Below are 27,778 nucleotides of genomic sequence, written 5' to 3' on the forward strand. Positions count from 1 at the left end.
TATTGCCTCTCAAGTTAATATAAAGTCTAAGTGCCTAGGTTTGAATATTGAAAATGCAGGCTGAGGTATGTAACCATGTTCCTAAAGAACAGGCAACAGGAAAATCTAACATAGCTTATTCTTTGCCATTAAAGAAATCTCTACACTTACTTCATTTTCATTAAAAGTATGGCCAGAACACAACGTTTAGTTCATATCCTTATTGGAGTAGAGTTGACAATTACAGAAAAGCAACTGAATATACAGGGCCCATGGACCACAGTAAAACAATTATTTTTTCATGTACTTGGCAACTAGCTCAAAATAAAAACTTGTGTAATTCACAGACATGGTCAAATTAAAGCTAACAGCATAACAAAACAATTCAAGAAAGTCAACTGATCTATAAATAAAGTTGCCCTACTTTGCTAAAATATACCTGAGGCAAGTCCTTCTTCATCAGCAGACAGAGGTTTTTCTGTTCCATTTATTGTTTTTTCAGAAATATCAAAAACTGGAATTTCTTCTAGTCCACGAGACTTCACCTTGATTAAACATTTAGGTCAGTAAAAAACAAAACAAACAAATGGAAATTTACTCTTAATAGGACTAACAACAGTACTAACAGCAGAACAGAATCTGACAGCTCATCACGTGATTACTAGCTTAGCTAATATTGCTAAGAAACTATGTTCTAATAACACACCAAAAAAACTATAAATAAAGCTTTGAAAATATTATGTACAGTGAAAGTCAGTCACAAAAGACCACAGGTTTATATGACCCCAATTTTATGAAATGTCTATAATAGGCAAATCTACTGAGAAAAAAGATTAGTAGTTGCCATGGGGTTGCGCATGAAGAGTGACTGCTAATAAGAGGTGTTTTTTTTCTGGAGTGATAAAAATGTTCTAAAATTAAGACTGAAGTTGTGATTGTATAAGTTTGTAAATATACTAAAAACAAACACACACACACAAATCACTGAAGTGTGTATGTGGGGGTGGGGTAGCAGTGAATTTTATGGTATGTGGATGTCTCAATAAAACAGTTTTTAAAAAATTATATAATGCTTCAGAGACAATTCTCAGGGCCCATGGACCACAGAAAATACTTAAGAAACTAAATTTTTGATCTATAAGACTAAAAATTACTAATAAAGTATTTGGGTTTTTAAAAACTAACAAATGTGTTTAAAAATCACAACACAAATTAATGCTAATTCTAGGACTTTCAAGTAGTTAGCAAACTCTAGTCTCAAAGATTCAAATCTAGAATGCTGATTTTCATCTTTAACAGATCCTATTTTCCATTCACTCACAATTCTGAATGTCAATGGATATATAAAGCATCTCTGAATGGGTTTTAGAAGTCTATGAACCTTTCTGAAATAATATAAAATTTTCCATATATTTTTATAGGGGGAAGAATATTGGCTTTCATCAGAAACTCTGAAAATATCCATGACCCACAATGTTTATGTGTAAAAAGGTTGGGTATCAAAATCAAAATACTGTTAAACTAAAAACCTGCAAGATTTTTATAAACGTTTTGATAGATTTTAACATCTAGGTTTTAAGAATCGCAGCCATGGAATTCAATAGCCAGTTTTGTATAAATGAAAGAGAGAAGATGGTAGGAGAACAGAATTCAAAGAATTGAGAGGTACATTGCATAAGAACAGTTCAAAATAAATGCGAAAAACTTCTCCGTGGAATTACAATGTGATCTTTTAAGTTACTCCTGAGGGAAGGGAAGAAAAGGCATCATGAAATGCGTGTACAGTTTAAGCACAAACTGTGTAACTGTATTACTAGATCATTTACAGTTATGCACTACTTAATGACAGGGATATAATCTGAAAAATACATTAGGCAAATTTTGTCATTCTGAGAGTATCATAGTGTACTCACACAAACTTACATGGCATAGCCTATAACATAAATGGCTATATGGTATATTCTATTGCTTCTAGGCTACAGCATGTTACTGCACAGAAAAATGAGATTAAATCAAGTAAAATGATGCAATCAAGTAAACGTAGTTAGGAGGCTGCTGATGGGGTAACATGGCAAACTTTCACAGCAAACCTTTTTTACCTAAGTAGAAAGAGTACATTCTAAATAACAACAAAGTTTAGTAAATATGTAAACCAGCAACACAGTCATTCATATTATCAAGTATTATGTGCTGTACACATAATCATATGTGTTACGTTTTTATGACTGGTAGCGCAGTGCATTTGTTCACACCAGCATTATTACAAACACGAGTAATGCATTTACACTATGACATCAATAGGCGATAGGAATTTTCAGTTCCACTATTATCTTATCAAACCACTGCTGTATATGCAGTCCGTTTTTGACCAAAAGATAGGTATGTGACACAGGGTTGTGTTTATACGTGCTTTATAACTGACATCTAAGTTTTTACCTGTTGCTCATGATATACTCTGAGAGCCTTTTTTACATTGGACACTTTTGGAGAACGGATAGGAAGAGTTTTAATTTCAGATGCTGTAAGAGTACTCAAATCACCAATTGTTCTTATATTCTTGGCTCTAATGAGTTGTCCCAGTCCTCTTGCCCTGAACAGACAATAAAAAAAAATAAAAGGTAGAACATTATTATATAGTTTTATATTTACTCTATTTGTGAGAGTCTATCCAGGTGAATTTCCTAATTTAAGTTCAACCATACTGAATTTATATATGCCCACCTAACCTACTGTGAAGACAGACACTCAACATATAACCTATAATAATAAAAAAGTAAAATGCTAATTAGACCAGATGTCCTTCCAGATGAAGCCAGGGCTGCGAGGGAAGCCCGTGTCCTGGGTGCTAGAGGGAAGCCAGTGCTGGCAGCTGGGTAAGGAAGGCCTACTCTTGCATGAATTTCGTGTGTCAGGTCTCTAGTTTAAAACATAAAATTTTAATCTGATGTGTATGCCTGGTTTAAGCAATAGTATTGGAATCAGACTAAGCCTAATGTGTGCTTCATGCTTTACTAACTTAATGACTGACTTTGATGGATTAACCTTTGTAAAGTTCATCTTATAAAGTGGAAATAACACTACTCTTATAGGGTTTATGATTAAATAAGATAATGTAAATAAAGAGTTCAGCATGGCACCTGGAAAATAAGCATACAATTATCTTAGCCACTGTGATAAATGCTTCTCTTATTGTCCTTTCTGACCCATCTTCCCAGCTGAATTTTTATTTCTAAAATATGTATAAAGGTGCATATAAAAGCAATTCTAAATATGAGGACTTTGATAATTTAAATAGTCCTCTTAAATAAGGGGCAACTTTAAGAATAAGCCAGAAGCCTAAATAATTACTTACCACATGTTTGAAGTAATCTGAGGTAAAATAATATCAACTGGTGCCATACAGTTTACCAAAGCTGGGTAAACACTTTCTGTTGGGCATGGTATGGATTCTTTAGCCATTTCTGTAATCTTAGAATAAATTTCAAAAACAGTTAAATAGATATCACCTCACTAAACATGAAAAAAAAAAGTTGCATGAAAACTAAAGCACTTCTTACTAAACATTTCTTTGAGCTCTTAAATTTAGGGCTACGTGATCCTGGGAACAGAAATCCTTTGCTTGAAGTGGTATTATGCTAGATAGAAGGAGAGAAAAAAAAACTCAGAACCCTAGATAACTATAAATTTACAACTCTACTTTAACAATTTAGAATATAGTAATTTCTTAATACTTCCAGAAAATCTAAAATGTAATACACTACATAATGAATTACTTGCTGGATCATCACTGCCTTTTATAACCTGTTCATGTCAAGTGGCAGAATAAGAATATATCCAAACCAAACAAGTTTTGTCCTTAGTTAATTTTAAGACAAACTACACAATGCAATTCTGTCTGCATACATACGTGTATTTTAAAGCCTACAGCTTACCTTAGATTGTGCAGTAGGTGAAGTTTTAACACTTTTTAACACTATGGGAGAACTACTTGAAGAATGGGCCCTAACAAGAGAACATCGCCTATCAATGTCATCTGCCAATCCTGCTTGATATATTGGATCTGCAAAGGAGACTCGGCGAACCTAAAAACACAGGTCATGTTTTTATTAAACAAAATTAAAGTTTTAAAAAATAACACCATAAATTCTCATTATAAGGTTACCCAAAAAGAGTGTGGGTTTAGAAGCTTAAATCATTTCACTAGAAACCAAGAGTATGTATATAGGTGTAGTTTTTCCTAATGACTTGCTTTCACAAATAGCACAGGTCATTCCAATGATCTATGTTCTATAGCAACAAAGATTGAAACAGACACAGTAGCAGAAACTTAATGAAAGTGCATGTGGCAATAGAAATTGCATAATCCAATACTACTAACTCTATGGGTTTAACTATTAACTACAATGACTATAAAGAACAAGTTAAAGAGTTTGACATAGTACCAACTAGCCTCTGGTATATCTTACTTAGATTGATTCTGTTCTAAACTTTGAGGGTACCAGATTCATAGCAATTGGGTAGCAATTTTGTTTCTTAGCTCTAGCTTGAAGTCTCTTCTAAACTTACAATATGTTCACTCTATCAGCTATCTGACATAAATACACAACAGAGCACTTACATTTTTAAATATGTATATAAATGTTCCCTAGTTTTATTTCAAAAAGTGGCAAGATTCTGTACATATCGGCTATAAAAAACTACACTATGCTGTTGCCTAAATAAAACTGAAATATGATGCTATCAAACAAAACATAACTAATTTGTATTAACAATGTATAGCATACTGTAGAACCAAAAATCAAATCCTTGCTTTAATGATCAATTAACGCCAAAGGAGGTAAGAATATACAATGGGGTAAAGACAGTCTTTTCAGTAAGTGGTGCTGGGAAAACTGGACAGGTACAAGGAAAAAAATGAAATTGGAACACTCTGTTACACCACTTACAAAAATAAACTCAAAATGGATTCAAGAGCCCTAGCCAGTTTGGCTCAATGGATAGAGTGTTGGCCTGTGGACTGAAGGGTCCTGAATTAGATTCCTGGACAGGGCACATGCCCAGGTTGTGGGCTCAATCCCCAGTAGGGGGCGTGCAGGAGGCAGCCGAACAGTGGTTCTCTCTCATCATTGATGTTTCTATCTCTCTCCCCCTTCCTCTCTGAAATCAATAAAAAAATATATATATTTTTAAATGGATTAAAGATTTAAATGTAAGACCTGAGACCAAAAACTCCTAGAAGAAACCATGTAACGATAAGCTCTGTGACATCAGTCTTAGCATAATCTTTTGGGTTATAACTCTTTGGAAAGAGCAACAATAGCAAAACTAATTAAACAGGACTACATTAAACTGAAAAGTTTCTGCACCAAGAAAGAAAACACTAGCAAAATGAAAAGACCTACTAAATGGGAGAAGTTATTCACAAATGATACTTCTGATAAGGGGTCTATATACAAAATATGTAAAGGAACTCATACCATTTAACACAAATAAAAACCCCTCCAATAATCTAATTAAAAACAGGCAGAGGACCTGAATAGACATTTCTCCAGAGATCATACAGATGGCCAACAGACACGTAAGATACTCAACATTACTAATTACCAGGGAAATGCAAATCAAAACCACAGGAATGTACTACCTCACACCGGTCAGAATGACAACCACAAAAAAATTGACAAATAAGTCAATGGTAGTGGTGTTGGTGGTGGGGGATGTGGAGGAGGAGGAACTCTCATAAAGCTGTTGGTAGGATTGTAAATTGGTGCAGCCACTATGGGTATCAGTATGGAGTCCTCAAAAAATTAAAAATAGAGCTTCCATATATCCAGCAATTCCACCCAAGTATCTGAAGAAAACAAAACACTAATTCGAAAAGACATATGCAAAAATATTCCACTTAAACATGAACCAAGATTCAGCCTTAAACCCCTACCTTGTGAACAGGTGGTGAGATCTCATCTTCTTGAGGTCTTTTTAGTCCTCTTTTCAAAATGCTACTGGATGGAGAAGCCAAAGGAGACCAGATACAGCGAGCTTGCATGCCACTAGGACTCTCAGTTGCTGACAGAAGTAAAGGATCAAATTCGCTTAATTTTTGAGGAGATGTATTATTGTCTTCTGTTATCAGTTCAGAGGTATCTCTTTCAGATACCAGAGATTGTGATGTTTCCTTCACTTTCTCTGAAGTATGGTGAACTTCTTGTAAAGTTTCACCATCATTTTCCCCTTTCATTTGATTGTCATCTAATTTTACTTCTTCAGGTTTATTAAGTACAATGCTTGTTTCTGTTTTATTAGAGTTAACGTTTCCTTCTTCAGTGTTCACCTTAAGTGTGTTAGGGAAAATATTGCCAATTTCTATATTCAATCTGTTTGTTTCAGCTTCTATGGACTTTGATGCTTTGGTAATCAAGTCCTCATCCTCTGTTTCACTGACATGGTCAGTTTCAGCCTTCACTTCACCAATTACTCTTTCTTCATAATTTTCCATTTCAGCATTCCTTTCTTCAGATGAGCCTGGATCAGATTCATCATTTCCTCCATCTAGTCCACCAACTGCTGTTTGTTCAGAAACTTCTAACTGAGGTCTTACTTCTATAGGTGTGGTGTTATCTGGATGACCAATAGCTGAATTAAATTCCTCAGTTACTGCTTCTTCAGCAATCAGTACTTTAGCTGCATCTGCTTCAGATTCATCACTTCTTATACTGTTTTTCTCTGTTGCCTCTTCCTCAAAAATACCAGTTTTGGCACTCTTTTGTTCAGAGAAGCTAGCTTCAGATTTATCACACTCTACATCCAATTGCATAGCTTCTACTTCTGGATTGAATTCTGCTTTTACTTTACATGCATCTGTTTCAACATTAACCATGTTCTCTGTGCTTACTTCCATTTTTAGTACAGCCTCTGGCTTTTCTTCTTTGGTCTCCAAATTAGAACATTCCAGTGAAATATCTTTGGAATCACCTAAACATGGGCCAACAGTCTTACATTTTTTATTGGATGGCTCTTGGCTTTCAATCGAAATTGCTTCCTTAAAATCTATATCACACATTTCTTCTTTAAAATTTACTATTTCAGAAGGAAGAGAGTCTTGAATATCCCTTTCTTTCAGCTCAGTTTCAGGTACAATTAATGAATCAATAGTAGTATCGTTCTCCTCCTTGAGACCCAAGTGAAAATTCACACTATGACACTCATCTGGAAGTTTAGCCTCAGGGTGAATATTAGCTGCAGTAGTCTCTGATACAGTTACAGGAGTTGGCACATCTATCTTTTTGGTTTCACTGACCTTTACATTGTAATTTTCTGTATTTGTCAACCCAAGGGGTGACTTTTCTTGAGGTTGTGACTTTTCTCCACAGCAATCACAACCCTTAGATCTCCTTACCCTCCTACTTCTCTTGTGTCGGCATTCAGGTGTTTGAAAAGTTTTTTCAGAAGGCAAAGAAATGTCTAATGTCCCTATTTTTGACCCTTCTTCCACATTGTTATTTTCTATGGAATCTCGCTTATGTAACCTCTTATTGGCATTTCTAGTCCTTAGATTTAATTCTGATACAGAATTTGAAAAGGAATCATCTGCACATTTGTTAGTTTTACTTTTTTCTTCAAAAGTATTTGATATATCACAAACTAGCACTAAATCTGAAGATACCGTAGAATTTTGGAGAGCTACAGTATTATTTTCATCTTTGTATTCACAAATCTGAGATTTTATATTTATGTCCACTTCTGAATTTGCTTTATGATCATGTGTCTGACTTTCAACTTGCAGACATTCCTGTTTTTCCATTTTCTCTTCTTGATCTTCAATGTCAACACTGTCACTGTTTTTGTTTTTCCATTTTCCAGATCTCTTCTTTCTAGAACTTTCGTCCTTTGCCTCAGAATTATCAGATTCAGAGTTTTCAATGCTGGAAAGTAAACCCTGGGATGCTCTCCTTGTTTGATACCGTGTCCGTCCCCTTACTTGTTTCTCAGAGGACTTATCTGCAATGTCCTGGCTACCATCTCCCTCAGATTTACTATTCTCAAGGTCTGGCTTTCTTCTATTTTTTTCAGTTTCAGTATTAGTGCTGGTTTCCCCTAAAGTCTTCTCATGTGAAGTATCTTTCTCAATTAAATTTTCCTGTACAGTTTGTTCAGAAATCAATTTTTGCTTAGGTAACGTATCATCTTTTACATGTAATGGATTTTTCTGAAGAGTCTTTTCTTCTTCCTTATGTCTTTCCTTTTTTTGAAGATTATTTTCTTTATCTTGGCTATCAGTGATAGGCTCTGCTATTTCTGAACGTCGCCTTAAAGAACGCCTAAGGGTTTTCTGATTTGGAGCTATCGGAACATGACTATCCTCATTTACCATTTGATCTGCTGGTATTATGGCTGGGGGTGTATTTTCTTTGGATTCCAAATTCGTTCCTAAGGTTTTCTCCTCTACAGTACTGTTTTCTAATAAAGCATTTACTGTTGTTGGTTTAAGCATTGTATCCTCATGTTTCACTGCAGATTCAGAGAGATGAGCCTGATTATCTAACACACATTCTGTTTGATTAAGCAAACCAGCTGGGTTATTTTCTAAGGCTACCATGCTATCAATAGATTCCTGAGTATTTTTCTTCTGATCAGATGTCATTAAGAGCTTAGAACTTTTATTCCCTGTTTGTTCAGCTTTACTTGACCTTAGGCCTGACCTCTTATTTCCATGCACTATTTTTTCAGAGTCAGATTTTGAAAGAGCCACTTCTCTTCTCTTTGCTTTTGGTGGAATATCTGTTTTAGCCATGCCTTCCTGACTATTTTTTACTGTAATAGCTGATGACATATTGTTCAAGGGGGATGGACTAAAAGGTCTATTTTCTGATCCATCAAACTTCTCCAAAGTAATAAAGGTTTGCCTTCGGCTTGTAGGCTGTGAGGGTGTTCCAGAATTGGTGATATTAGAAACTGAGCTACTGCTAACATCAAAAGTGTTTTCTGCACTAGATGCACATTCATTTGAAATTTTCCTTGATGAAACTAAAGGGTTTTTTTTGGCATTATTATTACTGCTCAGTATTCCAGGATGGCTTTCCTCAATAGAACTACATTCATTATTTGAAACAGAAGTCTTTTCAAGATGTTCTTCCATACCACACTTTCCCGTAACATCTTGTGTAATGACAATGTCACTCTTCGTTAGTTCCTCCTGCACAGAAATGTACATATATATAGATTAACCAGCATACAAGTCTGACTTTCTGGGGAAATTTTAGTGTAATGCCTTAGTAATTCAAAGGCAATCACTGACTTTTGATATTTTGTAATTACTCCAAAGGTGGTGTTAGATGCCCACTAACTTGTTTCTAATGATAAATCTATATATATAAAAAGGCTAATATGCTAAGTGTCTGTTCGACGTTTCAACCAGTAGTTGTGACATGCACTGACCACCAGGGGGCAGAAGCTCAATGCACAGGCATGGAAATATGGAACAGACTGATGAATCTCAGAGGGAAAGGGGGTGGGGGGGGTGGGTGGGAAGAGATTAACCAAAGATCTTATATGTATACTAGAGGACCGGTGCACAGATTCTTGCACCAGTGGGGTCCCTCAGCCTGGCCTGCGGGGATTGGGCCGAATCCATGCATTGAGACCCCGACATCCCCCAAGGGGTCCTGGATTGTGAGAGGGCACAGGCCAGGCCAAGGGACCCTACTAGTGCACGAATCTGTGCACTAGGTTTCTAGTATTCAATAAAGCCAAATACATTTAAACTCACCCACACCCACAAACGACGACTATAATTCTGCTAATATCTGCTAGTGAAAGTTAACAAACTAAACAGCACATCTTAAAATGAATACAAGAGACTCCATAATGAAAGAGTGATTTGAAAACTCCTAAAATATGTATACCTTAAATGCCATCTTGGAATCTTCCTTCGATTTTTCAGCTAATCTAGGAATTTCCCTGAAATAAACAAACGTAAATTAGAGTAGTTAAGTAAAACTTTAAAAAACAATTACTTCAGCGCCTTCCATACTTACATAGACTCTTCCTGACTATATTGAGAAAATAATGCATCTTGTGAAACATCCAGATTATTATACATGGCAGGAATATCACACCTGAAAAATATTTTATAAGTTCAAAATCTTGATATTCCTACAATCAGAAAGTAAAGCCTACAATTCTACATCTAGTTCTTTTATGAACAATAAAAAAATCAAGGCTTAGATGCTTATTTTCCATGAAACCCTCTTCTTTATCTTTCCTTCCCACACTACACCTCAATAAACAAACATTTGGCGCATTACTAGGGAGCTGTATACACTATGAAATGTAGTTACCTAGTGTATCTTTCCAGCATTAAAATACACTATAATATACACAGTATCTTAGTTCTAAAGACAAAGCTATAGTTTGGTGCATGAAATCTGAGTGTGACTGCAAAATACTCAATTCAAAATAAAAGGACTACAAACCTCTTTGTTTTGAGTACTTCTTTCTGATGTTCAGTTAGTATTCTTTCCTTTGCTTCTTTTCCTTCTGGAGGTATAAACACAAATTCAGTAGACTTTTCTTCTTCCAAAGGCATTCCACTCATTTTGGGGGATGAAGATTCTAGTTTGAACTATAAATTTTAAAAAAGTAAATATACATTTGAGTTGCCAAATTATTTTTCTAATACTTCAATACATCTCTATTATAACACTAAGTTTTTTGATAATGAGTAGGAAGTTTTGAGTTCAAAAACCACTCAACTACATTTCTTCTTAGTAACAATTAGTAAAATGTCCCTTTGATTCACTGTACCTCTAATACTCAGAAAATAAAAAAATTATTATATCTCTTTAAAAAGTAGGCAAGTGTGTGTTTACCAACAAAGCATGGGAAATGTTTTTCAGGACAACACATAGAAATCAATTTGTTCAACAGGAGAAGAGTATATCTACGGCTATCATGGTGAAGTATTAACTAGTCAAGTTCCAGCTGCCTAAATAATATGCCCTACATACCAATAATATAAATTGGTTAAATGGCAACTAGAGAGATATTAAGTTTCAGATTTGAGGTTAAAATAGATTTCTTACCTAGGCATTTTGTTTCTATTCAATAATGTAAGTTTTACAATATTTTCCTCTTATGCTGTTATAGCTATTCAAATCTAGTTTCATTCCATCTCAAGAAGACTGCTACTTAATGGATGCAAAGTATTATGTAGATCTAACTTTACTAAGAAGGAATCATCTACTAAAGCTTCAAGACATCCATGTCATTCTAATATAGTCTTTTCAGACCAAACTCATATTCTGCAATCCCACTTTTAGTCTAACAGCTTTTTCTTCCAATTAGAAGTTGTGTATTTTCAATCTACATATACTTTAAAAGTTCTATGAAATAAATGTTGAAAGAACATACTTTGGCTGGTGACTTCATATTTTCTTTTGTAACCTTTGGTTGTGCCAAAAAAGAATCTCTTTTTCCACTTGATTTTCTTTCCATGCCACTTATCTTCATATTTAATTGTGAGTTTTCTGTCTGTTTTAGGACATATAAAACAATATCATTAAGTACAATATTTCTCCTTTTAACGTTTTAAAATTTCCAGTGTAATGAATACTCATTAAATTTCTTTTGATTCAACTCTAGTAAAATCATGTCAATGAAAAGAAAGTCACTATTTCAGTTAACAGCAAATAGATTTGGTATCTCCAACATACTCAATAGCTGTTTTGCACCACTTAGTTTTATGAATTCTGAAAATGATATACTATAAAATACTGCAAAAATATATCAAGTACCCCTCCTACTACTATAGTTCTAAAAGAAAAACCAAAGCCATAAAACTTTAAGACATTAAATAAGCATGTATGATAGAAAATATTAACTATCATGCCCCTCCCAACAGACTATGTTTTTCAAGCCAACTTACAATCAAAAAGTCTCAACAGTTTATTATTTTAGCTAAAAACCCAAACTAAAGAGTATTTGACCTTTTGTCTTTTACAGATTCTAAACAAAAAATAACTAGACTATATATTGTTATTGAATAAATAAGTTGTCTGAGGATCAGTTGTCTAAGGATGTTCACTTCATGGGGTATATACATTATCCATGCCTTTACTCCTTAATCTTCAGATAGTCATCAGGTATCATTAGCCAAAGTAAATTTGGTACAATCAGGTGACGTAATAACAAAGATGTGTTTTTCTGATAGAAGGAATGAATGATTCAATGGAAAGAAATGAGAAAATAAAAGGTAACTCTTGCTTAGATGTGAACAAATAACTATTACTCCTAGTTTATCTAAATAGCAACATTTAACAATGTATTTTAATAATTTACAGCCTTTGCAAAACAGTACACTGATGTACAGTAATTCAAAAGAGATCATTAACAAACAAGCACAGAGATTACTTACATAAGAATCTATGGTGAAATTTACTGCCCTTCATTCATAAAAGTATTTCAAGCCAGACAACTGACTTTATGGAAACAATCCTATATCATGAAGTATCTCTGTTCAGGTTGTACTTGCTTATCACTTCAATAAAAATTATGTTGAAACCCAATAAACAAACTAATCATTCAAAAGCAAAACAAAAAAACAAAAACAAAACACTCACTGCATCCGAATATGGTCCACTGGATTCCTCCATAATTTCAACATTTTCCAAACCAGGCAACAGAAGCAGAAATTTTTCTTTGGCTTGTCTTAGTATAGGTCTTTTAAAAAAGTACATAAATATGCATACCTTGAGTCAAGTAGTACTGGTGAATATCAGTTATCTACAAGAACACTTTAATTATAATTTTAAAGTGGCAAAATACACCCAGCTTAAAGACTACTTCATACTCTACAAACACAAAACTGAGAGAAATTACTGGCAACATTTAATGTTTTTTGCTAAATTCTTCCATTTCCAAATTTTCTTTATAAAAAAATTTTTCAAAATTTTCTTGCAGAAAATGTCAAGCAAAGGTAGACTATATTATTACTTTATGTAGCCAAGTGCACATCACCCAGATTTAATAACCATCAATTTCCTGACCTTTGTATTTCTTTTATTAAGGATAATTTCAAATTACTTTTTATTTTCCTAAAACTAAGAGGTTACTACTCTGAAACCCAAAAGGGTCAAAGAATGTTTAATAATTAGCATGTATTCCACATAACATTTCAACTAAGAAATCCTGTGCAATAATTTCTTACAAGAAAAATTTTTTAAACTAAAAAATGAATTTACATGATCAATAGAGTAACGATGTAAGATTAGCATACTTTAACTCTTCAGGATAAATCAACGTCGTCACTTTAGCAAATGTGGCATTCCAGAACTGAGCACTCTGTTTTCGAATCTGCTTATTCTTGTGCAGAAATATTATGCATAATAATGGGGAGATCTGTTCAAGAAGTTCACTGTCGTAAGTCCCAGTGTAGCTGAAGTGTAGACAAGCAATGATTTCTCCGAGTAGCTTTTCTAACTAAGAAAAAGCAAAAGCTTATTAGGATAATACTTGAAAATGTACCACTTAAAGCAGAAAAAAATAAAAGCACAAAGCATACTAAACTAAAATACGCACACGTGACTATTTCAATTTTTAAAATTCAAATAGCTCTCGAGAACGTTCCAGGTCCGCAGAGCCGTTACGGCGAAGCAGCTGTGAACGCGTGAGCTATCGCGGGACTTGGCGAGGTCTGGGTGGTGCCCGCGAACAGCCTGTGGGCAGGCGCAGTGTGGGCGCGGCCTGGGCTGCCTGTCCCAAGCCTGTGGGGGGCGGGGCAAGGGCACGGCCAAGCTAGATTGAGGGTCGTCCGGGCTTAGGAAGGGCGATGGGAGGAGGCCTGGTTGCGGGAGCAGGAACCCGGGGAAGGTTTCCGAGGCCACCAGGGTGCAGGGTGGATGGCGAGGCAGGGCCTAGCCCTGGAGGCCTGGCGCTACTTAAAACCCATGTTCCCAAGCCACGTCCACAGGAGGTAACAACCCTGTGGGTATTGCATGTATATGCGTGCTTTTCTATATGGAAAAATGTAAAAAAGATCCCTAGAATAACGCTTACTACTGAATGGGGTTAAAAGTGGTTTTTAAAACAACTTCTGGCTTTTAGTAATGAACCTTAAATAATGTTGCTGGAAGAAAATTTTTAAAAATTTAAACTTAAAATGGCCTTTTAAAAGCTCCCATCCATCACCTTCAATACATACTACTTTATAAGCTGACAAATATCATGTGACTTTAAGTTTACTAATATTAGAACCTTATTTCAAGCTTATTTTCCATTAACAGAAAACTTTGTTTTCACATCAATTTTAATCGATTGTTTATACAGTTGTATATATAAACAATTGAAACCAGTTACCCCCATAAAGAGATGATAGGAGTTATATGAATTTAAAGAAACATTTTTAAATCCTTCTTTTAAAAAACTATACTTTAAAAAAAGTAAAGCTTTGCTGTGAACCATGATGAAAAAGTAGTCCAGAGGGTACAAATCAGTGCTTCTTAAAATGTGGCCTCCACTCTAGCCGCTTGGCTCAGTGGTTAGAGCCTGGGCCTACTGACTGAAGGGTCCAGAGTTCAATTCCGGGCAAGGGCACATCCCTAGGTTGCGGGCTCGATCCCTAGCCCTAGTAGGGGGTGTGTAGGAGGCAGCTGATCAATGATTCTTATCATTGATGTTTCTATCAATCTCTCCCTCTCTCTCCCTCTCTGAAATCAATAAAAATATATGAAGAAAAAAAAAAAAGTGTCCTCGGCCCAGCCAGCATGGCTCAGTGGTTGAGCATCAACCTATGAACCAGGAAGTCACAGTCTGATTCCAATCAGGGTACATTCCCAGTGGGGAGGCATACAGGAGGCATCCAATCAATGATTCTCTCTCATCATTGATGTTTTTCTCTCCCTCTTTGAAACCAAATACATTCTTAAAATAAATTAGCTTAATTAAATGTGGGCCTCAGACCAGCAGCATCAACATCACCTGGGAACTTGTCAGAAATGCAAACATTCTCAGGCTCCATGCAACTCTAGGGCTAAAGCCTAGAAGTTGTGTTTTAACAAGACCTCCAGGTAATTCTGCTGCAGGAGAAAGTTTGAAGGCCGCTGGTATAAACCCTGTAGATTTCAGAACAGGGAAAGAGGTCCAGAAAACCTGATTTAATTCTAACAGACCCAGGTCCCTAACCTGCAAACTGTGAAAATAATGTATTTCAAACAAACATACAAAATAAATAAATAAACCATCCTTTGTTTGCCATATTAAAGTTGAAGTATGATAATCAACCCCTTTAAAAGTCAGCAGATTTCTATTTAAGGAAGACAATTATTTAAACCCTAACGTTTTCTCACCATGATGTATGTTTATGGGTAATTGTCTATTTTTTACCTTGTTGTTCATACAACTATACACTTTAGGAACTTCATCAAGCCTGTGAAGAAAAAAAGATGCAATATCATTTATATTTTAGAAAAGTTAAACCTAAAAGTATGAATGCAGCCATAAAAATAAGACATGCATGTATAGTGATATATATATAAAAAAAAATGTACCCCAAGACTTTTTTTAAAAAGGCCAATTATCAAATATCAAGTATGGTATAGACCTATAAGTATCAGTTATTTCTGATGAAGCTTAAGAACTAACTATAAAAGAGATTTCCAAAAAGTTAATAGATTTGAGGCTCTAGTTTATTCTTTATAAAACCTGTTCCTAAGAGTGGAGAATCCCAAAGTGAAGGTGGGGGAGGGTGGGAGGGAGGAGGTAATCAACCAAAGACCTTGTATGCATATATGCATAACCCATGCATACAGACAATAGGTTGCTGAAGGCCTGGGGTAGGCTGGAAGGGATCAATGGGGGAAAGGGAAGGACATATGTAATACTTTCAACAATGAAGAATTATTAAAAATAAATAAATGTGGAATGCCACATTTTCTGTTCCTAAAACTTTCTCTGTGAATTTAATTATAAAATATAGATTATATTATGGTTGCACAATGTAAACTTGTTATAAAGAACACTGATGAATCCTTGCAACTGCTTTTTAAAAGTATATTATTTGCAATTTTTCAGGTATCTTTAAGGAATTACTTGTTTCAATTAAATGTAAATTAATAAAACTTTGGGAGATAATTCAGAAATATAAATGTATATACCCTTTTAAACCAATAATTTCACTTTTAGGACCTTATTTTGCAGGAAGTGGCAAATGTAGACAATGACTTAAGTACAAATACATTCAACTACAACATTGTAGGTTAAGAGGGGAAAGGCTAGAAAAAAGAATGTTATGTCCACTAACAGGAATATGGATAAATTTCATGAAGCCCTATGCAGACATTAAAAAGAATGAGCTTCTTAGGCGTATGGTGCAAGCAAGGTGCACATATAAATATATTTAGTGCACACCATATACTGAATTGCAAAGTAGCATGTCAAATAAGCTTTCATATACATCATACATTTAATAGGTATGCTTGTTTGTATTAACAAACCTAAAAAGATACACACTAAATGAAAAAGGGGTTAGACTAGCATATAAACTTAAAGGGCTACCAACTCCTACCTCATATTTATGTATTATTTCAACTATCTTTTTACCAAACGCATGGTTTAATATATTTATTATCCTCTCCACTAAATTGTAAAAAATTACTATCAGCAACAAAGCTGGTAAGAAAACCACCAAAGTTTGCTACCTAGATCTCAATTACCTACTTATACTTCAAAGCTATTAAGCCCAAATACTTACTTTGAGTTTTCATAAAATAATGCCAGAGGTCTTGTTAAAGTTGCAAATATTTTTCGCATCATAGAAGGCAAAGAAATATGTCCAAGTACATTGGAAAGAATGGTGGTGATTGAGTTCCCAACAGTGAGAAGAGTATCAGAATGTGCTTCCTTGAGACTCAGAGTGTGGAAGGAATAGATGACTCTCACAATAAGTTTAAATAAAGAAGCCAATTTGCCTAGGGGCTCCTTCTTCTTTTTGGACCAATCTGAAGCTCTCTTCAGGGCTAAAATAAAATTGAATTTATTAAAAACTCAAGTACTCTGAAAACTATCACTGTCCATCTGTATATCTAACATTTAAAAGACAAATACATCTAACATACTTGCTTCGGTAGTAATACCCACAAATCTTAAAATATACATACCATTAATGGATAAATATCATCACAACATCTTTAAAACAAAATTAGAGAAAAAAGAAAAAAATTAATCCTTTTCTCTAAGGAAGCATTTCAAAAGTTTATTTTATGGTCTCAGAATTTCAAAAACTAATTTGTAAGAAAGTACTAAATTATAGGATAGGTTTCCAAATTTAATCTTAACAGTCAGTTTAAAAATTAAGAAACAGCCCAGCTGGTGTGGCTCAGTCACTGAGTTTCAGCCCATGAACCAGGAAGGAGGTCATGGTTCAATTCCTGGTCAGGGCACATGCCTGGGTTGCTGGCTTGGTAGGGGGTGTGCAAGAGGCAGCAAACTGATTATTTCTCTCTCATCAATGCTTCTATCTCTATCCCTCTCCTGTCCTCTCTTTAAAATCAACAAAAAGATAATTTAAAAATTAAGAAACAAAATTTTCCTTAGAAATTATTGCTTCCTGGCTCATCTATATATTACACTAAACCCAAAAATAACACTGAACAAGTTAAGAGATCCAAAAATTCTAAGATTAACAAAAAAAAAATACGCCGAAACCGGTTTGGCTCAGTGGATAGAGCGTCGGCCTGTGGACTGAAAGGTCCCAGGTTCGATTCCGGTCAAGGGCATGTACCTTGGTTGTGGGCACATCCCCGGTAGGGGGTGTGCAGGAGGCAGCTAGTCGATGTTTCTCTCTCATCGATGTTTCTAGCTCTCTCTTCCTCTCCCTTCCTCTCTGTAAAAAAATCAATAAAACGTATTTTTTTTAAAAAAATACTTTATTGAGTTCAGAGAGGAAGGGAGAGGGAGAGAGAGATAGAAACATCAATGATGAGAATCACTGATTGGCTGCCTCCTGCATGCCCCCCCACATTGGGGATTGAGCCCACAACCCTGCTATATGCCCTTGACCGGAATGGAACCTGGAACCCTTTAGTCCATAGGCTGATGCTCTATCCACTGAGCCAAACCAGCTAGGGCAGAATTTTTTTTTTTTTTTACAAAAGGCCTAGATTTAAAGAAAAAAAATGTCTTTAAAGAAAAAAAAATGTCTCTTAAAAGCACTGTCCAACTTTTCCTTTGTACCCTCCATCTCTGTTAAGGTGCCTAACCTACAAGGATAAACCCCATTCCAAAATTACCTTTGTTTTCCTCAATCCATTCTTTTACAGTAAGATGTCAGATTCAAGAGAAAACTCTAATTCAGTGCTTGTAATTAAAAATATCATGTAGTGAAGTGCAAAACAAGTGTTACTAAAAGAAAGTCAATAATCCTCCCTAGAAATAGCAGTTTCCCAGACATGAATATAAATTGGAATGTCTACCCAAAAATTCGTGGCCAGGATGTTGAGGCTGAAAAGACTGGAAACTGGTTACATACAAGATAATAATTAAACAGTAAATGTATTGAGGGTAATGGGGGCCAGGTTTCTCACTATTAGAGAAAGTGGGGAAATACAGGAAAGGGTAAGACTCAAATATCTAGAGTAGAGGTGGGAAACCTTTTTTCTGCCAAGGGCCATTTGTATATTTATAACATCATTAAAGGCCCGATGCACGAAGATTCGTGCAAGAATGGGCCTTCCTTCCCCTGGCTGCAGGCACCACCTTCACTGTGGCCGGAGCCACCTTTCCACCTTCTTACACAGCCCAAAGGCCCAGAGCAGCTGGGGTGGTGCGGAACATCCTGCCCTGCCCTGCCCCATCGGCTGCTCTGCACCTGCGTATGCAAATTAACCTTCCATTTTTGTTGGGTTAAATTTGCATACTCACTCCTGATTGGCTGGTGGGTGTGGTAAAGGTACTGTCAATTAGCATGTTATTCTTTTATTAGTGTAGATTCTCAGGCCATACAAAACTATCAACTTAAAAATTACCTGCTATATTTGGTCCAACATTTAATTAACTCACCCCTAATGCCTTGGCAGGGCCAGACTAAATGATTTTGCAGGCCGGATGTTCCCCACCCCTTATCTAGAGAAACAACTGTGTAGTTCACAAACACATCTATTTCTCCCACCCCTGTCCACTAAAGGGATCCAGAAACAGCGATACCATAGTGGCAATGAACAGATCTTACAGTTTGTAAATGTCATTCTCAGCTAAAGAAACCATGTTCCTTGGAAATATAAACTCACTTTGGGAATCATCCTAGTGTTTCAGGCAAAAAGCATCAATGAATGATAAACTCATGACTAAATTTGCTGAACAGGATATTTAAATATCTCAAAGTATTTGCCACAAAACGTTAATTTCTTAATTGCAAATATTTACTAATTTACTTTATAGTGAAAAACCTGGCAGATACCATTCTAACAAATAGTAAATGTTAACATCACCAGTAATAGGACAAACTGGCATATTGCCTGCTGACATAATGCACTAGAAAAGACTATAGTATTACTTCTGAAGTATCCTTGTAAATAAATTAATGAAACCTGAATCTAATACTGACAAAATATTAACAAGGTCAGATTGAGGGATTCTCAAAAAGTAAATAAGCCTGTGCTCTTCACTTTTGAAGGTCATGAAAGACAAAACTCGGGAATTGTTCCACATTGAAGACTTGTCTACAACTACTTTGAAATTGTTCAGGAAAATGTATACATGGATGGGGGAGGTGAAAATAGAAAAATACAACCAACTGTTAATTGAGGAATCTAAGTAAAGGATATAAGGTGTCGGTGAAAAATTCTTATAATGTTTCTATAAAACAAATTATTACAAAATCAGAGTTATCAAAAACCCCAAGTGATCTTGATACATATACATACTTTCTTTCAACTATTTCTACTTTTTCCCCTCCTCTCCTCCTCAGCTTCTGCTGGCAGATTTTAGAAATCACCCCCAGTATCCATAATTTTAAGTATCAAGAACACATCTTCTAAGGAAAGTGAAAAAGACAAACTTGTAATTGTGGATTTAATCCTAATTTTTCAGAACTAACAAAATAGGTAACATTGTGTCAACACGGGGATGCTCTGACCTGTTATATGCTAGGCACATAACATGTTTCTCTATATTACTACTTAGTAAAAACTGAAACATAAAAAACAATTCTAAAAGTAGTCTATGTTCTAGAAATATTTACACTAATTCATCAATGATAGATCTTACTAAAATTATGTTCCTACCCTTTATTCAAGAAAAGTAATAGCTCTAATTATTACTGGAAGGTTATTTTCTACATAGTATAAATATATACAGTGGAATCTCGTTTCTCAAACTTAATTCACTCCGGAAGGCTGTTCGAAAACTGAATCATTTTTTCGCATTAGAAATAATGTAAATTGAACTAATTCATTCCAGACCTCCAAATGATTCCGTTTTAACCTTTCTCACATACATGTCTATTGTACTGTTTAATCTGTAAACACTTTAAAAACAAAAAGAACATGACATGAAAATTTAACAAAAAGGGAAGAAAATGAACAGTAAAAAATGAAAACTAACAATAATTATAAGCAGAATAAAAAAAAAACACATGAAAATATTCACAGCACAATATATTGAGATTTTAAGTGGTAAACTGACTCATATTCATGCATTCTCTCATTTGTCACCTGAAAGATGCGTGACTGAGAAACCAGGTTCAACTGTATACTCATTCGTGGAGACATTTAATTTCAAAGAATCAATTAGATTAAAATAGCTCATTATTAGAATGAACCAAAGCATGTAGTTTTAAAAATCATACCACTATGTTAATTGTGCAATTTTAACTAAACAAAAATGAAGTTAAATTTTTAGAATCACTTTAAATTTTCTGTAAATCATAACCAATTAATCACTGCCATGATTTTCTATTAAACTTAATGTCAATTCAATGATTATTTCAAATCAGACTACCAAGTAAGAACATTTTTATTTTAGCAAATGTCAAAGTTTCTTGTCCAGATAATCCCTTGCACCGAATGGAATAAATAAAATCATTTGACTAGGCAATGTCTAGACAGGATATTTTTCTGAGTTATAACAAGGAGTAAAGACATTTTGTGTGTGAGAGAATTAGTGTACTTCAAAAGTGAGAGAGAGAAAGAGAGAATGAGTATATTTCAAGTGTTCCTAGCATAGTAACTGACATTGTTATACAGTATCAAAAACAGGTAAAATGAGGTGGGGAAAACCATTAGAATTTCCCATGACAACAGTTTAGACAGCCAGGTTTATAAAATATTTGAACAAATAAAGGTAAAGAAAATACTTACATTTAACTCTGGACTGAATTTTAATATTATATGGTGAGAAGTCGATGCAATCAACCACTACAGTAATAACATGAATGATCCTATCCAAGAACAACAAATTCTAGAGAAGAATAATTTAAAGTATTAAAAACTTTCAATTACTGGCATAGTTTTCAAAAACAGTAAGCACTGACAAAATTGTAAGATTTTTACTCCCATATATAATTTACAATAACACACAAGTAATAGTTTATACTATATGTTACGTTAAGTATAGGTTATGAATATTTCTCAGTTAACTGCTGTGTGCCATGTACTATACTTTTTTCTCAACATACAGAGAAAATAATTCAGCTTTAAGATGGCCATAAAACTCAACATATAAACGAATCAATTGGGAATGGAAGAGCTACATTTATAATTGATTTTTGATCAAATTCCTCTGGAAAATTACAAGTCTTCACTAAACCCAGAGAAAACAAACAAAAAAATTAAAAGGTTGCTAAGCTACCTCACTCCCCTTCCTTCCCCTTCTCCAATCCAACTGAAATAAAAATAAGCCCATTGCCGAAACCGGTTTGGCTCAGTGGATAGAGCGTCGGCCTGCGGACTCAAGGGTCCCAGGTTCGATTCCGGTCAAGGGCATGTACCTTGGTTGCGGGCACATCCCCAGTAGGGGGTGTGCAAGAGGCAGCTGATCGATGTTTCTCTCTCATCGATGTTTCTAACTCTCTATCCCTCTCTCTTCCTCTCTGTAAAAAATATATATATATATATATAAATAAGCCCATAAAAGTATCAGAGATTTTTCTGGAAATTTATTTAAACAGGGCAGGTGTTTTGTGGAGATGTGGGGACAGGTTTCAAGGAAAGACTAAAAATATAAGGAAATCCCAGCACAATGAGTCAAAGAATACCTCAATAGCTTTCTGCCCAGCTGGCGTGGCTCAATGGTTGAGCATTGATCTATGAACCAGGTCACATTGATTCCTGGTCAGGGCTGGATCCCCAGTAAGGGGTGTGTAGGAGGCAGGCAACCAATCATCACTGACATTTCTCTCTCTCTCTCTCTCCCTCTCCCATCCTCTCTCGAAAATCAATAAAAACGTATTTTAAAAAATAGACTGGACTTAAAAAAAATAAGAAGCACAGCACAAACACATGTAGAGAAATAAAAGGAACACAAGATAAACCCCAAAGGTCTAAAAACCATGATTGTTAGTCCCTCATTGTGAGGGTGTGGGTGGAGTTTTCATCAGTAAATGCCTCCACTTTCTGTATTACCTGCTGCTGCTGTATTTCTCCATCATAAAGATTTAGAGCGGGTCAACCAGGTCATTACTTCTTAATAACAAGCATTACTGTAGAGTGATTGTGTGTAGATACTCGTTAGCCATCAGGGTGTGGTTTGTTGTTTTTTTTTAAAAAAATATATTTTATTGACTTTTTACAGAGAGGAAGGGAGAGGAATAGAGAGTTAGAAACATCAATGGGAGAGAAACATCAGCCGCCTCCTGCACACCCCCTACTGGGGATGTGCCCGCAACCAAGGTACATGCCCTTGACCGGAATCGAACCTGGGACCTTTGAGTCCGCAGGCTGACGCTCTATCCACTGAGCCAAACCGGTTTCGGCAGGGTGTGTTTTTTTTAACCCATTGTGTGTGTGGGTAGGATCAGAAAGGTCTGTGTTTGGCAAACTGCGGCTGGAGAGCAACATGCGGCTCTTTGGCCCCTTGAGTGTGGCTCTTCCACAAAATACCATGGCCTGGGCGAGTCTATTTTGAAGTAGCGTTAGAAGTTTAAGTTTAAAAAATTTGGCTCTCAAAAGAAATTTCCATCGTTGTACTGTTGATATTTGGCTCTGTTGACTAATGAGTTTGCCGACCACTGGAAAGGTAGGTGAACTGTTCTGAAATTCTGAACTGGCTGTGCGGACAAGCAGGTAATGAGTGCTGCTCTGGCATTCATCCAGGAACCACTAGCAGGAGCGGCACCGCCCATCTAACATGAGCATAGGTGCTTCATGACAAACATTACTAGCATGTTCAACTGCATAATGTTCTGGCACTGTATTTTGAATGAAATAAATTGTACATATCCAAAATAAATAAATGAAAACCCACATAAAATGGTACTCAAAAAGGACTACAGAGTACTGCGAATGCAAGAAAATTTCCTGAGATGAAGACAGTGCTTTAGATTGAAAAGATCTATCCAGTATTTAAAAGAATAATGTAAAAAATGCCCCAAGACACACCCTGGTGAAATGTATAAATTACAAACATTAGGGGGGAAAAAATCTTAAAATGTACAGAAAAAAAGGCTAACAAAAAAATTAACATCAAACTATATATTTGCAACAGAAGCGATAACAAATTAACTTTACTGCAAATTCTGTGATACAAAATACCCTGTATAAGTAACTATAACTAAAACTCAAATCTTTTTAACAAAACTTGGTAGGTGGTAAAAATAAAAATTTGTGGAATTGTAATATATCCATCTCTTCATTTTCTGGGCTAGAATCTTAACATCTACAGGATGTTAACTCTTCAAATCTGACCAAATTGAGTAGTGTGTATCTAAAAGAAATAGGATAGAGCCCAGCTGATATGGCTCAGTGGTTGAGCGTTCTACCTATGAACCAGGAGGTCATGCTTCGATTCCCGGTCAGGGCACATGCCCGGGTTGTGGGCTTAATCTCCAGTGTGGGACATGCAGGAGGCAGCTGATCAATGATTTTCTCTCATCACTGATGTTTCTATCTCTCTCTCCCTCTCTGAAATCAATAAAAACATATAAAAAAACAATAAAAAGATAAAATAGAATATATATATATATATATATATATATATATAAAGTATAAAGCCTGATTAAAATGTTAGTAAAGCCCTAGCCCATTTGACTCAGTGCATAGAGCGTCGGCCTGTGGACTGAAGGGTCCTGGATTCGATTCCGGTCAAGGGCACATGCCTGGGTCGTGGGCTCAAGTCCCAGTAGGGGGCCTGCAGGAGACAGCCAATCAATGATTCTCTCTCATCATTGATGTTTCTATTTCTCTTTATCCCTCTCCATTCCTCTCTGAAATCAATAAAGACATATTTAAAAAATAATAAATAAAATGTTAGTAAAGGGAAAAACAAAATGAAAATGATGTAAAGTAAAAGAACATATACTCTATTTCTAATTATATGAGAATTTAAATATACTTATTAAAACACAGATCCCATCTCTACTTATATGCTATGTAAGACACAGAAAGGTTAAATAAACTGATAAATATATACAAAACAAACCCCAAATCCAACCTGGAGAATATCATGCTAAATGAAGTCAGTCAGTCAGAGAAAGATAAGTATCACATGATCTCACTCATATCTGGAATCTAATTAACAGAAAAAATTGATGAACCAAGTGGATCCAGAGACATGGAAATAATCCTTTAAATTAAAAAAAGGTTAGGATCAGGATAAACTCACCGAAAAGTCTTTATCTTCCAAACTGACCATTATCTTGGAAGAAAGCTCCTCACAGCACAAATTCTCTTCTGCAGTTGCCACCAAAGCAGCACAGCGGGCAAATGCTCTATATAATTCTGACCAAGTTCTAAGTAAGGTCTTCATGGTGGCCTAACAATAACATTAAAAACAAAACAGAAACAAAAAAACAAACACACACACCAAAAAATTAAGTGTTTTATTTACATGTCAAATACCTAATAGAATACATCATTAACATTTAAAAAAATACTAACATTAAAAGTGTTATAGAAGAAACAAGCCATCCACCAACAAAGCTCTAATGGGAGAACTGTAATAATGCCACAATACCAACAGTTATCAAGTGTTAAAAGGAAGTTATCTCTTCTCCATTTTCCTTTCTTCCATATGATTAAGTCATAAAAAAGTCTTGATACAATTACTATGAGAATTCATTAAAAAGGATAAAATAATGTTTTCAGAAAAATGCAAATTCTTTAGGTAAAAATTTGACATTGCCTTACCCCTGGAATTTTCTGTGCTGAAAAAATGTGATTTATTGGTAGAGTCAATGCACCATAGATGGCACTAAAATTATGTTCTAAGGCATCACCTTGGTTCACTTCATTGGTCTGAAACAAGAAAAATTATAAAGAAATTAGACAGATCATGTAATTTTAGTGTGATAATTATTAATATCATACAATATTTAGTGAATAGAATTGTGACCCCCCCAATGTTCAGATGTTCATGAGATGGTAAACTCCTCACACCGTAATCGAATATGATCTTATTTGGAAACAGGGTCTTTGCAGATATAATAAAAATTTTTAAAGTCAAATGGTCCCTTCATAAGAAAGAGGGAATTTAGACAGAGAAGATATAAAGAAGAATGCCATATGAAAATGAAGGTTGAGATTGGAGTAATGCATATATAAGTCAAGGAACATCAAGAATTGTCAGTGACCACAGGAAGCTATGAGAGAACCATGAAACAGATTCTCCCTCAAGAGGTCCAGAGAAACCTGCCAAACACCTTGATTTTGAACTTCTGACCTTCAGAGCTATAAGGGAATAAATTGCTGTTGATTCAAGCTATCAATTTGTGGTATAATTTGTTACAGCAACTCTGAGAAACAATGTACTATGTTTCAAGTCCTAAAAAGGAATCCCAGAGATGACTCCAAAATCGTTTATGGTACCACACACTGAAGGTAGCATTCAAGAAAGGACTTAAAAAAAGGGGCCTTGCAGTCCTACAAACACTGGGAAAATATTTAAAAACGTGCACCTATTTTCTTCCAGAAGAATGTGTTTAATGATGTGCTGGCTTGAGTAGCCAAAATAAAGGCTATTGCAGTCTCACTTAATAAATTCTTTGGAGTCATCACTTCATTTAAGAGTTATGGTAAAATATTTCCCGAAGAATAATTTTTAAAGGTTGTAAGGACTAATCAACTCTCAACAGATTACTGAGTTAGGTACTACTATATGGCTTCACTAACATGGCTTGATCATGAGAATCCTAACACACAGTCTAGTCAAGATGAGTTATTATTCCCCAAAATACAAATACTGAAAGAACTCAAGATATACACATGAAAATTTGTATCATATGTGAGTGTTCTGGCGTTAGAAGCTCTATTGGAGAAAATGAACTGGATTAGTCCCCCTTAAATTATACTTTATTGAACAATAAGGCAGAAATGCAATGAAAAGAAATCAAGTAATCTTAAAAGTAGAAAATGAACCAATCATAGGAAAAAATATTTAATACCTTCTATTCAAATGCAAGCTTCTATTCATTTATTCAACTGCTCTAACAAGAAAAAAAAATTCCTTAAATCTTGGGGAAAACATAAATATGTAGCAGACTTTTATCATACCTGATTAATCAATTCGGTTAATGGAATGACTATAATACTCCACATTCTCCAGAGATGCTCCTTGTTTTCCAACTGTTTTGCATTTTGATCAATAACATTTAAAACAGAGTCACTAAAGGCTAGTGGTGAAGTTGGACCAGAAAGAACACAACCTACAAGTGTTTCCAGGTTAAGAAAAAACCTGAAGAGAAAATTTTGAACCATGAAATAAACTGTACGTTTTCCCAAAATACATTAATTACACTGCAACACAATTCTAAAAATAACATAAAAATAAGAAATGAATTCCAAATCTTGTTTTTTGACAAAATTTATTATATATTGTTAACCCAGAGAATCTTATTCATAACAAAGCCACCTTTCTAAGATAAACAAAGATTCTTTTCAGCCCTGCCAGCGTGGCTCAGTGGCTGAGCAATGACCTATGAACCACAAAGTCACTGTTGGATTCCCAGTCAGGGCACATGCCCAGGTTGCAGGCTCAATCCCCCGGGGGGACAGGGAGAGAGTGTGAGGGGACGGTGCAGGAGGCAGCCGATCAATGATTCTCTCTCATCACTGATTTTCTATCTTTCTCTCACTCTCCTTTACTCTTTGAAATCAATAAAAAAAAAATCTATATATTTTTTAAAATAATATTTTCAATTTAAATTACCTTTCATCTTCTACACCATATCCCAAGAGATTGTTGAAAATTAATTGAATTAAGAATAAAGCAGGCGTTCCCTGAAGAAAGATGAAAGATTGCAGTCAATCTTCTTTTTATAAAGAGTAAAATCTTCTTGTTACACTTGTTTTCTACAATTATGTGAAACATGATCCTTTTAAGGTTAACAAAATTTAACTTATGACATATATGACAAAAAAAAAACACGTAAAAATGTATTTGAATAAATTGACCAAAGAATCAAGCTCTTTATTATTTTAATCACAGCTGTTCTATGTACAATGAGAAATGGTGACAGATTCCAGACATAAAAATTGTTAAATTAAAACTTGCTGGCCAAACAATACTTATATTCTGCTGATATTAAGTACACCTTTCACAATTTAGCCAATGTTACTAAACTTGCAAAATTTGTAACGGTAACCAACACTATTATTATGTA

At 35.1% G+C, this 27,778-nt stretch overlaps 1 protein-coding gene across 2 annotated transcripts in view; it reads right to left on the minus strand.

The window, feature by feature from the left end:
- Nucleotides 1-27,778, minus strand: part of RIF1 (replication timing regulatory factor 1) — a 64,669-nt gene that overhangs the window by 5,927 nt on the left and 30,964 nt on the right. The window contains exons 17-35 of one of the 2 annotated variants that reach the window (XM_079782222.1): nucleotides 27,325-27,395; nucleotides 26,670-26,850; nucleotides 25,308-25,415; nucleotides 24,784-24,933; nucleotides 21,324-21,423; nucleotides 16,721-16,985; nucleotides 15,355-15,397; nucleotides 13,250-13,452; nucleotides 12,594-12,693; nucleotides 11,386-11,505; nucleotides 10,449-10,597; nucleotides 10,011-10,091; nucleotides 9,879-9,933; nucleotides 5,915-9,169; nucleotides 3,912-4,061; nucleotides 3,537-3,614; nucleotides 3,332-3,447; nucleotides 2,416-2,569; nucleotides 419-524 (exon numbers count right to left, since the gene is read on the minus strand). In XM_079782222.1, the coding sequence (XP_079638348.1) occupies nucleotides 419-524; nucleotides 2,416-2,569; nucleotides 3,332-3,447; nucleotides 3,537-3,614; nucleotides 3,912-4,061; nucleotides 5,915-9,169; nucleotides 9,879-9,933; nucleotides 10,011-10,091; nucleotides 10,449-10,597; nucleotides 11,386-11,505; nucleotides 12,594-12,693; nucleotides 13,250-13,452; nucleotides 15,355-15,397; nucleotides 16,721-16,985; nucleotides 21,324-21,423; nucleotides 24,784-24,933; nucleotides 25,308-25,415; nucleotides 26,670-26,850; nucleotides 27,325-27,395 (5,485 nt within the window). The remainder of the gene's footprint in view (nucleotides 1-418; nucleotides 525-2,415; nucleotides 2,570-3,331; nucleotides 3,448-3,536; nucleotides 3,615-3,911; nucleotides 4,062-5,914; nucleotides 9,170-9,878; nucleotides 9,934-10,010; nucleotides 10,092-10,448; nucleotides 10,598-11,385; nucleotides 11,506-12,593; nucleotides 12,694-13,249; nucleotides 13,453-15,354; nucleotides 15,398-16,720; nucleotides 16,986-21,323; nucleotides 21,424-24,783; nucleotides 24,934-25,307; nucleotides 25,416-26,669; nucleotides 26,851-27,324; nucleotides 27,396-27,778) is intronic. The other variant, XM_079782223.1, reaches the window with a different exon arrangement.

Source organism: Cnephaeus nilssonii (genome assembly GCF_951640355.1).
Source record: "Cnephaeus nilssonii genome assembly, chromosome: 10".
Taxonomy (NCBI): domain Eukaryota; kingdom Metazoa; phylum Chordata; class Mammalia; order Chiroptera; family Vespertilionidae; genus Cnephaeus; species Cnephaeus nilssonii.